Raw genomic sequence first — 13940 nt, 5'->3', positions numbered from 1 at the left:
CACCACCAGTCAACATTACATCACCCTTCAACCCAACCACATCAACATTCAACATTACTTCACCACCAGTCCACCCAACTTCACCTTCAGTCAACATGACATCACCACCAGTTAACATGACATCATCACCAGCCAACATTACTTCACCATCAGTCAATATTACATCACCAGTCAACCCAACATCACCACCAGTCAACATTACTTCACCCTCAGTCAACCCAACTTCACCATCAGTCAACATGACATCACCATCAGTCAACATGACATCACCGCCAGTCAACATTACATCACCCTTCAACCCAACCACATCACCATTCAACATTACTTCACCACCAGTCCACCCAACTTCACCTTCAGTCAACATGACATCACCACCAGTTAACATGACATCATCACCAGCCAACATTACTTCACCACCAGTAAACTTTACTTCACCACCAGAAAATATGACATCACCGTTCAACCCCACCTCATCACCAGTCAACATGACGTCACCACTACACAACATCACCTCACTTCCAGTAAACTTCACCTCATCACCATTCAATCCCACTTCATCACCAGTCAACAGGACATCACCACTTCCAAACATTACTTCACCACTAGTCAACATGACATCACCAGTCAACCCCACCTCATCACCAGTCAACATGACATCGCCACCAGTCAACTTTACTTCACCACCAGTCAACATGACATCACAAGTCAACCCCACCTCATCACCAGTCAACATGACATCGCCACAAGTCAACTTTACTTCACCACCAGTCAACATCACATCACCAGTCAACCCCACCACATCACCAGTCAACATGACATCACCAGTCAGCCCCACTTCATCACCAGTCAACATGACATCGGCACCAGTCAACATGACTTCATCACCACCAGTTGACATTACTTCAGCACCAGGTAACATGACATCACCAGTCAACCCCACCACATCACCAGTCAACATGACATCACCAGTCAACCCCACCTCATTACCAGTCAACATGACATCGCCACCAGTCAACTTTACTTCACCACCAGTCAACATGACATCACCAGTCAACCCCACCTCATCACCTGTCAACATGACATCACCACTTCCCAACATGACATCACCACCAGTCAACATGACATCACCAGCCAACCCCACCTCATTACCAGTCAATATGACATCGCCACCACCAAACATTACTTCACTACCAGTCAACATGACATCACCAGTCAACCCCACCACATCACCAGTCAACATGACATCACCAGTCAGCCCCACTTCATCACCAGTTAACTTGACTTCACCATCAGTCAACTTGACATCACCACAAGTCAACATTACTTCAACCACAGCCAATCCCACCTCATCACAAATCAACATGACATCACCACTCAAAACAACCTTATCACCAGTCAACATTACCTCACCACCAGTCAACATGACATCAACATTCAACCCCACCCCACCACCAGTCAACTTTACTTCACCACCAGTAAACATGACTTCATCACCATTTAATCCCACCTCATTACCAGTAAACATGACATCATCAGTACTCAACATTACTTCACCACCAGTAAACGTTACTTCACCAGTCAGCCCCACTTCATCACCAGTCAACATGACATCAGCACCTGTCAACATGACTTCATCATCACCAGTTGACATTACTTCAGCACCAGGTAATATGACCTCGCCAGTAAACCCCACCTCAATACAAGTCAACATGACATCACCACTTCCCAACATTACTTCACCACCAGTCAATATGACATCACCAGTCAATCCCACCTCATCACAAATCAACATGACAGCACCAGACAACATTATTTCCCCATCAGGCAACTTTACTTTACCACCATTCAACATGACATCACCAGTCAACCCCATCTCATCACCAGTCAACATGACATCACCACCAGTCAACATTACTTCCCCAACAGTCAACATTAATATTTCTTCAACAACAGTTAACATCACTACACATCCTGGCCACCCCACCTTATCACCAGTCAACATTACTTCACTTGTCAGTCACAATAATGGCTTTAGTAGGTAATTCATGCTCTTCAACAAATACAATATAACTTAAAATCCAATAAAATAACTTTAAATAATTTTACCACTAGTCAATGATGATGATCATGATTCTATTTATGTAGCTCGAATTACAGATACACCAAAAATATACCAACAATTTATGTTTTTTCGTTGGACCTCTATCACTGACTTCAATTTCCAAATGTGTTAATACTTGTCTTGCTGTAATGATATATTCACTTCCAATTAATATTTTATAAATGTTAAGGTAATGCAAGCACTCCACCTGTCACTGGAACATCATCACCACCAAGCATCACAACTACAAGCTCTCCAACTGCAACTACAACCCCAACACCTACCACAACAGAGTCAAAAATCAAGTTGGAATTTAAGATTCAGCAAACCTTTACTCCTCAACTTGCAAACAAATCTTCACCAGCGTTCCTTGAATTAAAGAACGAAGTGACTACAGTGGTAAGTTCATATTAATTATTTCTACAGATTTTGCGTCTTCCACTATCCTTTGCTGCTCATGAACATTTATTAAAAAGCACAAATCTCAAATGATAATTGTCTTCTTTCATATTTATTCTGAAATGATTTAATGTTTTTCAACTAAATTCATTCACAGCTCGACATGGTCTATTCAGAACAATATGGATCCAGCTTCAATCGTACTGTCATCAACAGCTTCAGGTATAAAACAATTGCTTGCCATTACATTTTATAAATGCCTGTTGTACTTGTTTGCTAACATATACAATAGGACAATAGGGCATAAAATATGACTTAAACAAATATTTGTGTTACAGTCAAGGATCTGTGGTGGTAGATGTTGAACTGATATTCAATGAAGGGAATACATTACCAAATGCCACTTCTGTGGCTGGAACTTTGGTGACTGCCTCTTCCAGTTCCAATTTTTCTCTCAGTGTCAACACATCTTCTATTTCTGCAACAGGTAAGACTTGCTGTATCTTCCAACTGTCAAGTTTGATTATTGGGAGGACATACTGACTATCTTATGATAATAATATGTTTATCAAAATCACACTTATTTGAACATTTGTATTTGTAGTTGTTTTAGCTGCAACTCCAGCCCCAACCACAGTTGCCCCTTCAACACCACTTGTCAACATCACCTCACCTCCAGTCAACATGACTTCATCACCAGTCAACCCAACATCATCACCAGTCAACCCAACATCATCACCAGTCAACATGACATCATCACCAGTCAACATGACCTCATCATCAGGTAACATCACCTCACCACCAGTCAACATGACATCAACACCAGTCACCATTACTTCACCCTTAGTCAACCCAACTTCACCATCAGTCAACATTACATCACCACCAGTCAACATGACATCAACACCAGCCAACATTACTTCACCATCACTCCACCCAACTTCACCATTAGTCAACATGACATCAACACCAGCCAACATGACATCACCGCCAGTCAACATTACATCACCACCAGTCAACATGACATCAACACCAGTCAACATTACATCACCAGTCAACCCAACATCACCATCAGTCAACATGACATCACCATCAGTCAACATGACATCACCGCCAGTCAACATTACATCACCACCAGTCCACCCAACTTCACCATCAGTCAACATGACATCACCACCAGTCAACATTACATCACCCTTCAACCCAACCACATCACCATTCAACATTACTTCACCACCAGTCCACCCAACTTCACCTTCAGTCAACATGACATCACCACCAGTTAACATGACATCATCACCAGCCAACATTACTTCACCATCAGTCAATATTACATCACCAGTCAACCCAACCTCACCATCAGTCAACATTACTTCACCACCAGTCAACATTACATCACCAGTCAACCCAACATCACCACCAGTCAACATTACTTCACCCTCAGTCAACCCAACTTCACCATCAGTCAACATGACATCACCATCAGTCAACATGACATCACCGCCAGTCAACATTACATCACCCTTCAACCCAACCACATCACCATTCAACATTACTTCACCACCAGTCCACCCAACTTCACCTTCAGTCAACATGACATCACCACCAGTTAACATGACATCATCACCAGCCAACATTACTTCACCACCAGTAAACTTTACTTCACCACCAGAAAATATGACATCACCGTTCAACCCCACCTCATCACCAGTCAACATGACGTCACCACTACACAACATCACCTCACTTCCAGTAAACTTCACCTCATCACCATTCAATCCCACTTCATCACCAGTCAACAGGACATCACCACTTCCAAACATTACTTCACCACTAGTCAACATGACATCACCAGTCAACCCCACCTCATCACCAGTCAACATGACATCGCCACCAGTCAACTTTACTTCACCACCAGTCAACATGACATCACCAGTCAACCCCACCTCATCACCAGTCAACATGACATCGCCACAAGTCAACTTTACTTCACCACCAGTCAACATCACATCACCAGTCAACCCCACCACATCACCAGTCAACATGACATCACCAGTCAGCCCCACTTCATCACCAGTCAACATGACATCGGCACCAGTCAACATGACTTCATCACCACCAGTTGACATTACTTCAGCACCAGGTAACATGACATCACCAGTCAACCCCACCACATCACCAGTCAACATGACATCACCAATCAACCCCACCTCATCACCAGTCAACATGACATCGCCACCAGTCAACTTTACTTCACCACCAGTCAACATGACATCACCAGTCAACCCCACCTCATCACCTGTCAACATGACATCACCACTTCCCAACATGACATCACCACCAGTCAACATGACATCACCAGCCAACCCCACCTCATTACCAGTCAATATGACATCGCCACCACCAAACATTACTTCACTACCAGTCAACATGACATCACCAGTCAACCCCACCACATCACCAGTCAACATGACATCACCAGTCAGCCCCACTTCATCACCAGTTAACATTACCTCACCACCAGTCAACATGACATCAACATTCAACCCCACCCCACCACCAGTCAACTTTACTTCACCACCAGTAAACATGACTTCATCACCAGTCAGCCCCACTTCATCACCAGTCAACATGACATCAGCACCTGTCAACATGACTTCATCATCACCAGTTGACATTACTTCAGCACCAGGTAATATGACCTCGCCAGTAAACCCCACCTCAATACAAGTCAACATGACATCACCACTTCCCAACATTACTTCACACACCAGTCAATATGACATCACCAGTCAATCCCACCTCATCACAAATCAACATGACAGCACCAGACAACATTATTTCCCCATCAGGCAACTTTACTTTACCACCATTCAACATGACATCACCAGTCAACCCCACCTCATCACCAGTCACATGACATCACCACCAGTCAACATTACTTCCCCAACAGTCAACATTAATATTTCTTCAACAACAGTTAACATCACTACACATCCTGGCCACCCCACCTTATCACCAGTCAACATTACTTCACTTGTCAGTCACAATAATGGCTTTAGTAGGTAATTCATGCTCTTCAACAAATAAAATATAACTTAAAATCCAATAAAATAACTTTAAATAATTTTACCACTAGTCAATGATGATGATCATGATTCTATTTATGTAGCTCGAATTACAGATACACCAAAAATATACCAACAATTTATGTTTTTTTCGTTGGACCTCTATCACTGACTTCAATTTCCAAATGTGTTAATACTTGTCTTGCTGTAATGATATATTAAATTCCAATTAATATTTTATAAATGTTAAGGTAATGCAAGCACTCCACCTGTCACTGGAACATCATCACCACCAAGCATCACAACTACAAGCTCTCCAACTGCAACTACAACCCCAACACCTACCACAACAGAGTCAAAAATCAAGTTGGAATTTAAGATTCAGCAAACCTTTACTCCTCAACTTGCAAACAAATCTTCACCAGCGTTCCTTGAATTAAAGAACGAAGTGACTACAGTGGTAAGTTCATATTAATTATTTCTACAGATTTTGCGTCTTCCACTATCCTTTGCTGCTCATGAACATTTATTAAAAAGCACAAATCTCAAATGATAATTGTCTTCTTTCATATTTATTCTGAAATGATTTAATGTTTTTCAACTAAATTCATTCACAGCTCGACATGGTCTATTCAGAACAATATGGATCCAGCTTCAATCGTACTGTCATCAACAGCTTCAGGTATAAAACAATTGCTTGCCATTACATTTTATAAATGCCTGTTGTACTTGTTTGCTAACATATACAATAGGACAATAGGGCATAAAATATGACTTAAACAAATATTTGTGTTACAGTCAAGGATCTGTGGTGGTAGATGTTGAACTGATATTCAATGAAGGGAATACATTACCAAATGCCACTTCTGTGGCTGGAACTTTGGTGACTGCCTCTTCCAGTTCCAATTTTTCTCTCAGTGTCAACACATCTTCTATTTCTGCAACAGGTAAGACTTGCTGTATCTTCCAACTGTCAAGTTTGATTATTGGGAGGACATACTGACTATCTTATGATAATAATATGTTTATCAAAATCACACTTATTTGAACATTTGTATTTGTAGTTGTTTTAGCTGCAACTCCAGCCCCAACCACAGTTGCCCCTTCAACACCACTTGTCAACATCACCTCACCTCCAGTCAACATGACTTCATCACCAGTCAACCCAACATCATCACCAGTCAACCCAACATCATCACCAGTCAACATGACATCATCACCAGTCAACATGACCTCATCATCAGGTAACATCACCTCACCACCAGTCAACATGACATCAACACCAGTCACCATTACTTCACCCTTAGTCAACCCAACTTCACCATCAGTCAACATTACATCACCACCAGTCAACATGACATCAACACCAGCCAACATTACCTCACCATCACTCCACCCCAACTTCACCATTAGTCAACATGACATCAACACCAGCCAACATGACATCACCGCCAGTCAACATTACATCACCACCAGTCAACATGACATCAACACCAGTCAACATTACGTCACCAGTCAACCCAACATCACCATCAGTCAACATGACATCACCATCAGTCAACATGACATCACCGCCAGTCAACATTACATCACCACCAGTCCACCCAACTTCACCATCAGTCAACATGACATCACCACCAGTCAACATTACATCACCCTTCAACCCAACCACATCACCATTCAACATTACTTCACCACCAGTCCACCCAACTTCACCTTCAGTCAACATGACATCACCACCAGTTAACATGACATCATCACCAGCCAACATTACTTCACCATCAGTCAATATTACATCACCAGTCAACCCAACCTCACCATCAGTCAACATTACTTCACCACCAGTCAACATTACATCACCAGTCAACCCAACATCACCACCAGTCAACATTACTTCACCCTCAGTCAACCCAACTTCACCATCAGTCAACATGACATCACCATCAGTCAACATGACATCACCACCAGTCAACATTACATCACCCTTCAACCCAACCACATCACCATTCAACATTACTTCACCACCAGTCCACCCAACTTCACCTTCAGTCAACATGACATCACCACCAGTTAACATGACATCATCACCAGCCAACATTACTTCACCACCAGTAAACTTTACTTCACCACCAGAAAATATGACATCACCGTTCAACCCCACCTCATCACCAGTCAACATGACGTCACCACTACACAACATCACCTCACTTCCAGTAAACTTCACCTCATCACCATTCAATCCCACTTCATCACCAGTCAACAGGACATCACCACTTCCAAACATTACTTCACCACTAGTCAACATGACATCACCAGTCAACCCCACCTCATCACCAGTCAACATGACATCGCCACCAGTCAACTTTACTTCACCACCAGTCAACATGACATCACAAGTCAACCCCACCTCATCACCAGTCAACATGACATCGCCACAAGTCAACTTTACTTCACCACCAGTCAACATCACATCACCAGTCAACCCCACCACATCACCAGTCAACATGACATCACCAGTCAGCCCCACTTCATCACCAGTCAACATGACATCGGCACCAGTCAACATGACTTCATCACCACCAGTTGACATTACTTCAGCACCAGGTAACATGACATCACCAGTCAACCCCACCACATCACCAGTCAACATGACATCACCAATCAACCCCACCTCATCACCAGTCAACATGACATCGCCACCAGTCAACTTTACTTCACCACCAGTCAACATGACATCACCAGTCAACCCCACCTCATCACCAGTCAACATGACATCACCACTTCCCAACATGACATCACCACCAGTCAACATGACATCACCAGCCAACCCCACCTCATTACCAGTCAATATGACATCGCCACCACCAAACATTACTTCACTACCAGTCAACATGACATCACCAGTCAACCCCACCACATCACCAGTCAACATGACATCACCAGTCAACCCCACTTCATCACCAGTTAACTTGACTTCACCATCAGTCAACTTGACATCACCACAAGTCAACATTACTTCAACCACAGCCAATCCCACCTCATCACAAATCAACATGACATCACCACTCAAAACAACCTTTTCACCAGTCAACATTACCTCACCACCAGTCAACATGACATCAACATTCAACCCCACCCCACCACCAGTCAACTTTACTTCACCACCAGTAAACATGACTTCATCACCAGTCAGCCCCACTTCATCACCAGTCAACATGACATCAGCACCTGTCAACATGACTTCATCATCACCAGTTGACATTACTTCAGCACCAGGTAATATGACCTCGCCAGTAAACCCCACCTCAATACAAGTCAACATGACATCACCACTTCCCAACATTACTTCACCACCAGTCAATATGACATCACCAGTCAATCCCACCTCATCACAAATCAACATGACAGCACCAGACAACATTATTTCCCCATCAGGCAACTTTACTTTACCACCATTCAACATGACATCACCAGTCAACCCCACCTCATCACCAGTCAACATGACATCACCACCAGTCAACATTACTTCCCCAACAGTCAACATTAATATTTCTTCAACAACAGTTAACATCACTACACATCCTGGCCACCCCACCTTATCACCAGTCAACATTACTTCACTTGTCAGTCACAATAATGGCTTTAGTAGGTAATTCATGCTCTTCAACAAATAAAATATAACTTAAATCCAATAAAATAACTTTAAATAATTTTACCACTAGTCAATGATGATGATCATGATTCTATTTATGTAGCTCGAATTACAGATACACCAAAAATATACCAACAATTTATGTTTTTTCGTTGGACCTCTATCACTGACTTCAATTTCCAAATGTGTTAATACTTGTCTTGCTGTAATGATATATTAAATTCCAATTAATATTTTATAAATGTTAAGGTAATGCAAGCACTCCACCTGTCACTGGAACATCATCACCACCAAGCATCACAACTACAAGCTCTCCAACTGCAACTACAACCCCAACACCTACCACAACAGAGTCAAAAATCAAGTTGGAATTTAAGATTCAGCAAACCTTTACTCCTCAACTTGCAAACAAATCTTCACCAGCGTTCCTTGAATTAAAGAACGAAGTGACTACAGTGGTAAGTTCATATTAATTATTTCTACAGATTTTGCGTCTTCCACTATCCTTTGCTGCTCATGAACATTTATTAAAAAGCACAAATCTCAAATGATAATTGTCTTCTTTCATATTTATTCTGAAATGATTTAATGTTTTTCAACTAAATTCATTCACAGCTCGACATGGTCTATTCAGAACAATATGGATCCAGCTTCAATCGTACTGTCATCAACAGCTTCAGGTATAAAACAATTGCTTGCCATTACATTTTATAAATGCCTGTTGTACTTGTTTGCTAACATATACAATAGGACAATAGGGCATAAAATATGACTTAAACAAATATTTGTGTTACAGTCAAGGATCTGTGGTGGTAGATGTTGAACTGATATTCAATGAAGGGAATACATTACCAAATGCCACTTCTGTGGCTGGAACTTTGGTGACTGCCTCTTCCAGTTCCAATTTTTCTCTCAGTGTCAACACATCTTCTATTTCTGCAACAGGTAAGACTTGCTGTATCTTCCAACTGTCAAGTTTGATTATTGGGAGGACATACTGACTATCTTATGATAATAATATGTTTATCAAAATCACACTTATTTGAACATTTGTATTTGTAGTTGTTTTAGCTGCAACTCCAGCCCCAACCACAGTTGCCCCTTCAACACCACTTGTCAACATCACCTCACCTCCAGTCAACATGACTTCATCACCAGTCAACCCAACATCATCACCAGTCAACCCAACATCATCACCAGTCAACATGACATCATCACCAGTCAACATGACCTCATCATCAGGTAACATCACCTCACCACCAGTCAACATGACATCAACACCAGTCACCATTACTTCACCCTTAGTCAACCCAACTTCACCATCAGTCAACATTACATCACCACCAGTCAACATGACATCAACACCAGTCAACATTACCTCACCATCACTCCACCCAACTTCACCATTAGTCAACATGACATCAACACCAGCCAACATGACATCACCGCCAGTCAACATTACATCACCACCAGTCAACATGACATCAACACCAGTCAACATTACGTCACCAGTCAACCCAACATCACCATCAGTCAACATGACATCACCACCAGTCAACATGACATCACCGCCAGTCAACATTACATCACCACCAGTCCACCCAACTTCACCATCAGTCAACATGACATCACCACCAGTCAACATTACATCACCCTTCAACCCAACCACATCACCATTCAACATTACTTCACCACCAGTCCACCCAACTTCACCTTCAGTCAACATGACATCACCACCAGTTAACATGACATCATCACCAGCCAACATTACTTCACCATCAGTCAATATTACATCAACCAGTCAACCCAACCTCACCATCAGTCAACATTACTTCACCACCAGTCAACATTACATCACCAGTCAACCCAACATCACCACCAGTCAACATTACTTCACCCTCAGTCAACCCAACTTCACCATCAGTCAACATGACATCACCATCAGTCAACATGACATCACCGCCAGTCAACATTACATCACCCTTCAACCCAACCACATCACCATTCAACATTACTTCACCACCAGTCCACCCAACTTCACCTTCAGTCAACATGACATCACCACCAGTTAACATGACATCATCACCAGCCAACATTACTTCACCACCAGTAAACTTTACTTCACCACCAGAAAATATGACATCACCGTTCAACCCCCACCTCATCACCAGTCAACATGACGTCACCACTACACAACATCACCTCACTTCCAGTAAACTTCACCTCATCACCATTCAATCCCACTTCATCACCAGTCAACAGGACATCACCACTTCCAAACATTACTTCACCACTAGTCAACATGACATCACCAGTCAACCCCACCTCATCACCAGTCAACATGACATCGCCACCAGTCAACTTTACTTCACCACCAGTCAACATGACATCACAAGTCAACCCCACCTCATCACCAGTCAACATGACATCGCCACAAGTCAACTTTACTTCACCACCAGTCAACATCACATCACCAGTCAACCCCACCACATCACCAGTCAACATGACATCACCAGTCAGCCCCACTTCATCACCAGTCAACATGACATCGGCACCAGTCAACATGACTTCATCACCACCAGTTGACATTACTTCAGCACCAGGTAACATGACATCACCAGTCAACCCCCACCACATCACCAGTCAACATGACATCACCAATCAACCCCACCTCATCACCAGTCAACATGACATCGCCACCAGTCAACTTTACTTCCACCACCAGTCAACATGACATCACCAGTCAACCCCACCTCATCACCTGTCAACATGACATCACCACTTCCCAACATGACATTCACCACCAGTACACAGGACATCACCAGCCAACCCCACCTCATTACCAGTCAACTATGACATCGCCACCACCACAACATTACTTCACTACCAGTCAACATGACATCACCAGTCAACCCCACCACATCACCAGTCAACATGACATCAACCAGTCAGAGCCCCACTTCATCACCAGTTAACTTGACTTCACCATCAGTCAACTTGACATCACCACAAGTCAACATTACTTCAACCACAGCCAATCCCACCTCATCACAAATCAACATGACATCACCACTCAAAACAACCCTTTCACCAGTCAACATTACCTCACCACCAGTCAACATGACATCAACATTCAACCCCACCCCACCACCAGTCAACTTTACTTCACCACCAGTAAACATGACTTCATCACCAGTCAGCCCCACTTCATCACCAGTCAACATGACATCAGCACCTGTCAACATGACTTCATCATCACCAGTTGACATTACTTCAGCACCAGGTAATATGACCTCGCCAGTAAACCCCACCTCAATACAAGTCAACATGACATCACCACTTCCCAACATTACTTCACCACCAGTCAATATGACATCACCAGTCAATCCCACCTCATCACAAATCAACATGACAGCACCAGACAACATTATTTCCCCATCAGGCAACTTTACTTTACCACCATTCAACATGACATCACCAGTCAACCCCACCTCATCACCAGTCAACATGACATCACCACCAGTCAACATTACTTCCCCAACAGTCAACATTAATATTTCTTCAACAACAGTTAACATCACTACACATCCTGGCCACCCCACCTTATCACCAGTCAACATTACTTCACTTGTCAGTCACAATAATGGCTTTAGTAGGTAATTCATGCTCTTCAACAAATAAAATATAACTTAAAATCCAATAAAATAACTTTAAATAATTTTACCACTAGTCAATGATGATGATCATGATTCTATTTATGTAGCTCGAATTACAGATACACCAAAAATATACCAACAATTTATGTTTTTTCGTTGGACCCTCTATCACTGACTTCAATTTCCAAATGTGTTAATACTTGTCTTGCTGTAATGATATATTAAATTCCAATTAATATTTTATAAATGTTAAGGTAATGCAAGCACTCCACCTGTCACTGGAACATCATCACCACCAAGCATCACAACTACAAGCTCTCCAACTGCAACTACAACCCCAACACCTACCACAACAGAGTCAAAAATCAAGTTGGAATTTAAGATTCAGCAAACCTTTACTCCTCAACTTGCAAACAAATCTTCACCAGCGTTCCTTGAATTAAAGAACGAAGTGACTACAGTGGTAAGTTCATATTAATTATTTCTACAGATTTTGCGTCTTCCACTATCCTTTGCTGCTCATGAACATTTATTAAAAAGCACAAATCTCAAATGATAATTGTCTTCTTTCATATTTATTCTGAAATGATTTAATGTTTTTCAACTAAATTCATTCACAGCTCGACATGGTCTATTCAGAAACAATAGGGATCCAGCTTTCAATCGTACTGTCATCAACAGCTTCAGGTATAAAACAATTGCTTGCCATTACATTTTATAAATGCCTGTTGTACTTGTTTTGCTAACATATACAATAGGACATAGGGCATAAAATATACTTAAACAAATATTTGTGTTACAGTCAAGGATCTGTGGTGGTAGATGTTGAACTGATATTCAATGAAGGGAATACATTACCAAATGCCACTTCTGTGGCTGGAACTTTGGTGACTGCCTCTTCCAGTTCCAATTTTTCTCTCAGTGTCAACACATCTTCTATTTCTGCAACAGGTAAGACTTGCTGTATCTTCCAACTGTCAAGTTTGATTATTGGGAGGACATACTGACTATCTTATGATAATAATATGTTTATCAAAATCACACTTATTTGAACATTTGTATTT

General features: G+C 42.0%; 1 protein-coding gene across 35 annotated transcripts in view; it reads left to right on the top strand.

The window, feature by feature from the left end:
* Positions 1-13940, top strand: part of LOC117474637 (uncharacterized threonine-rich GPI-anchored glycoprotein PJ4664.02-like) — a 38214-nt gene that overhangs the window by 4472 nt on the left and 19802 nt on the right. For 15 of the 35 annotated variants that reach the window (XM_034120549.1, XM_034120576.1, XM_034120557.1 and 12 more), the window contains 16 exons: positions 20-773; positions 1038-1665; positions 2292-2500; positions 2658-2722; positions 2839-2987; positions 3105-5192; positions 5820-6028; positions 6186-6250; positions 6367-6515; positions 6633-6843; positions 7220-8844; positions 9470-9678; positions 9836-9900; positions 10017-10165; positions 10283-10462; positions 13131-13339. In XM_034120549.1, coding sequence (XP_033976440.1) covers positions 20-773; positions 1038-1665; positions 2292-2500; positions 2658-2722; positions 2839-2987; positions 3105-5192; positions 5820-6028; positions 6186-6250; positions 6367-6515; positions 6633-6843; positions 7220-8844; positions 9470-9678; positions 9836-9900; positions 10017-10165; positions 10283-10462; positions 13131-13339 — 6964 coding nt within the window. Of the gene's footprint in view, positions 1-14; positions 913-1037; positions 1666-2291; positions 2501-2657; positions 2723-2838; positions 2988-3104; positions 5193-5819; positions 6029-6185; positions 6251-6366; positions 6516-6632; positions 6844-7214; positions 8845-9469; positions 9679-9835; positions 9901-10016; positions 10166-10282; positions 10463-13130; positions 13340-13940 lie in introns of all 35 variants that reach the window. The other 20 variants (XM_034120571.1, XM_034120569.1, XM_034120566.1 and 17 more) reach the window with 17 other exon arrangements.

This window comes from Trematomus bernacchii, unplaced genomic scaffold (assembly GCF_902827165.1).
Source record: "Trematomus bernacchii unplaced genomic scaffold, fTreBer1.1, whole genome shotgun sequence".
NCBI classification, from domain to species: domain Eukaryota; kingdom Metazoa; phylum Chordata; class Actinopteri; order Perciformes; family Nototheniidae; genus Trematomus; species Trematomus bernacchii.
This window is presented reverse-complemented; position numbering and strand designations above follow the sequence as displayed.